The 3,057-nt window shown below is 44.8% G+C and overlaps 1 protein-coding gene across 1 annotated transcript; it reads right to left on the bottom strand.

Moving 5' to 3' along the window:
• Positions 1-1,398: 1,398 nt before the first annotated feature.
• On the bottom strand, positions 1,399-1,971 carry LOC118734377. Its single transcript, XM_036464103.1, has one exon. The coding sequence runs from the start codon at positions 1,969-1,971 to the stop codon at positions 1,399-1,401; it is 573 nt and encodes a 190-aa protein (XP_036319996.1).
• Positions 1,972-3,057: the final 1,086 nt, after the last annotated feature.

The following is a 3,057-nucleotide window of genomic DNA, read 5'->3' as shown; positions in this document are numbered from 1 at the left end:
TTTTGGCCAGGCTTCTTCGGAGCGTAGAAGCCAATCTGGGCCATTCCACCAGAGAGTGTTGGACGCCAATTCTCGCGGATTACAACCTCGGGTACCCAAGTCTGCAGGATTTTCACGGCTGATGACATGCCTCCATGTGGCGTTATCAACGCTGCTCATAATCTGGGACGTCCGGTTAGCGACATACGTCTTCCAGGTGTGAGGCGGTTTTTCTAACCACGCAAGTACAATTTGAGAGTCCGACCAAAGGAACGTGTTCTGTAAGTAGAGGTCAAGGTTTTCTCGTATGGACTTGACCAACTGAGCAAGCAAGACAGCGCCACAGAGTTCCAACCGCGGGATACTAACGGTTCGCAAAGGTGCCACTTTTCCTTTTGCTGCTAAAAGGTGGCAGGCGACTTTTCCGTCACGATCCGTTGTGCGCAGGTAGAGAACAGCGCAGTATGCCTTTTCTGAAGCGTCGCAGAATCCGTGAAGCTGGAGACGATGTATGGGTGAAAACTTTACCCATCGAGGGATTTCGGTGGTCGAGATATGAGGTAAATTCTCTAAAATTTGATTCTGTTTCACTAGCGATCCTGCCTCGACGCTTTCATCCCGATCGGTACCTTCTAGCCATAAAGATTGAAGAAGCAATTTGGCTTGAGTCATAATGGGCGAGAGCCATCCTGCCGGGTCAAACAGTTTTGCGATTTTTGATGAGATTTGCCGCTTCGTGGCAGTCTTTGTAGCATTAATGGGAACAACTGAGTAGGAAAAGGTATCTGAAAGAGCGTTCCATCGCATACCTAGTGTTTTTGTACTACTGGTACTCTCAAATTTTAGAAAATCGGAATCAAGGAGATCTGACTTCGTGATTTTTTCCAGAATCTTTGGGTTGTTGGCCGTTATCTTTCGGAGTGGGAATTAGTGCTGGAGTGTCTTTATAACTTCTGATAATTTATTCACAGCATCTGGAATTTTATGGCTGCCTGATAAAATATCGTCTACATAAGTGTCTCGCAGAAGCACTTGTTCAGCGAGTGGGAACCTGTTGCGTGAATCCTTAGCCAGTTGTTGAAGGGTTCTAATGGCTAGAAATGAAGCGCAGTTTACTCCGAATGTAACCGTTTTCAGCCTGAAGTCTTGAACTTCTGAGTTATGCGGTATGCGAAAGAGAATTCGCTGGAACTCCTGATGAACACGGATTTGTCGGAACATCTTCTCTATATCCCCATTATAAATGAATTGATATAATCGCCACCGTAATATCAGGGCCATTACATCGGGTTGAAGAGCGGGACCAACGCGCAGGATATCGTTGAGGGAATACCCAAAGCTAGTATTCCTAGAGCCGTTAAAAACAACGCGCACCTTTGTAGTTGTTTTGTCAGGTCAGACTATAGCATGATGTGGCAATTAAAATGAGAAATATTTGCTATCTGAGGCGATTTCTTGCGAGCTGGTTGGTTCCATGTGATCCATCGTAAGATATTCTTCGAAGATTTCGTCGTAAATGGCTTTGATATTGCCTTTTCGGGCGAGATTTTTCTCCATACTGATCAACTGGCTGTAGGCATAGCTACGGGATTGGCCTAATGCATGCAAGTTTGGGAAACTTGATTTGAAGGGGAGTCTCCCCACATATCTACCGTCTGGCTCACGATATGTGGTCCTTTGGTAGTAGTCCTCGCATGCTATATCCTCTTCTGAGATCGGTGCAGGGTGGTACAGTTCTTCTTGCTCCCAGAACTGTCTTAGTTGTGTACTAAGGAGTTCGTTAGAAACTTCTTCCACTTGTGTCGAGAACACTGACACTTCACAAGTGATGGGTCCACTTATGATCCATCCAAATTTGGTATTTTGCGTGAGCAGGCTTTCACATATGTTGCGATGTATACCACTGAGCATGATCTGAGGAATCAGATCACTGCCGATAATCATATCGATTTGGGCTTGTTGGAAACAGTTGGGGTCTGGCAAGTCCAACATGGCGAATTGATTCCAATCGGGTTTTTCAATAGTGAAGGTTGGAAGAAGTCTAGTCAATTTTGGAAGGACGATTGCTTGGGTATCAATCGACTTTCTGTTTTTCGGCGAAACTAACTTCACGGAACAAATATGGCTGGAATTTTGAATTAATTTTCCACCCATTCCGGAAATTTCGTTTTGAGCCTTTCGGGTGGGGAGCCTTAGACGATTTTGCACTTTCGAGGTGATGAAAGTTTTTTGAGAACCTTGGTCGATGAGAGCTCGAACCTTGTGCAGTACTCCGAGATGCTCTATTCAGACGAGAGCTGTTGGAAGTAGAGTTTTTCCTTCGTTTACTGTGTGCATGGATTGCACCTGTGGACTGTATGTATTGGCGGGTGACTGAGAATTGTCAGTCGCGTTTGTGGGTGTTTGTGATGTGTTATGGTTTGCTTGAGCTGTCGGATTTCGTGTTTCCTTCGGGTTTTGAGGTTTGCTGGATCGCCTTAGTGTTTGGCGGTTGGATGCCTGCAATACGTTTTTTTCCTGTTGGCTTTGATCATTGTGAGTGGTCACATGGAGTAACGAATGATGGTTTCTATGGCAAACTGCGCACGTATTTTGACTTGAGCAGTCACTTCTTAAGTGGGAGAATGAGAAGCAGTTTTCGCACAGCTGCTTTTCTCGGACCACCTTATATTTATCACGCACAGACAACATCTGGAATTCGAAGCAAAATCTAAGGGCATGATTTCCATCGCACATAGGACAAGGGTTCGTCGTGTTGCTTTCAACATAAAAGTTTTGAGTTCTGCTATGACTTCGATTCTGAACAAACTCGGGCTTGATTTGTTTCATGCCGTGAAGTCGCTCTACTACCTCATATCGTTTTGTAAGAAATTCGTTCATTTGCTCCCAGGTGGGCAGATCTTTGCGAGAACTTAGGGATTATTCCCACAAAGAGTAGTAGTAGTAGAAGGTAGCTTCGACGAGCATATGTATACCAGGATTGGGTCCCATTTCTCTGTCGGGACGCCTTGAGAATTTAAGACAGACAGATAATTGTTAATGGAATTTTGAAGTGTCTGTAATGCTTCGCTGTTTTCA

This window comes from Rhagoletis pomonella, unplaced genomic scaffold (genome assembly GCF_013731165.1).
Source record: "Rhagoletis pomonella isolate Grant_MI unplaced genomic scaffold, Rhpom_1.0 Rhpom_scaffold_00001, whole genome shotgun sequence".
NCBI classification, from domain to species: domain Eukaryota; kingdom Metazoa; phylum Arthropoda; class Insecta; order Diptera; family Tephritidae; genus Rhagoletis; species Rhagoletis pomonella.
The sequence above is the reverse complement of the archived record's forward strand: the minus strand, read 5'-3'. Positions and strand labels throughout refer to the sequence as shown.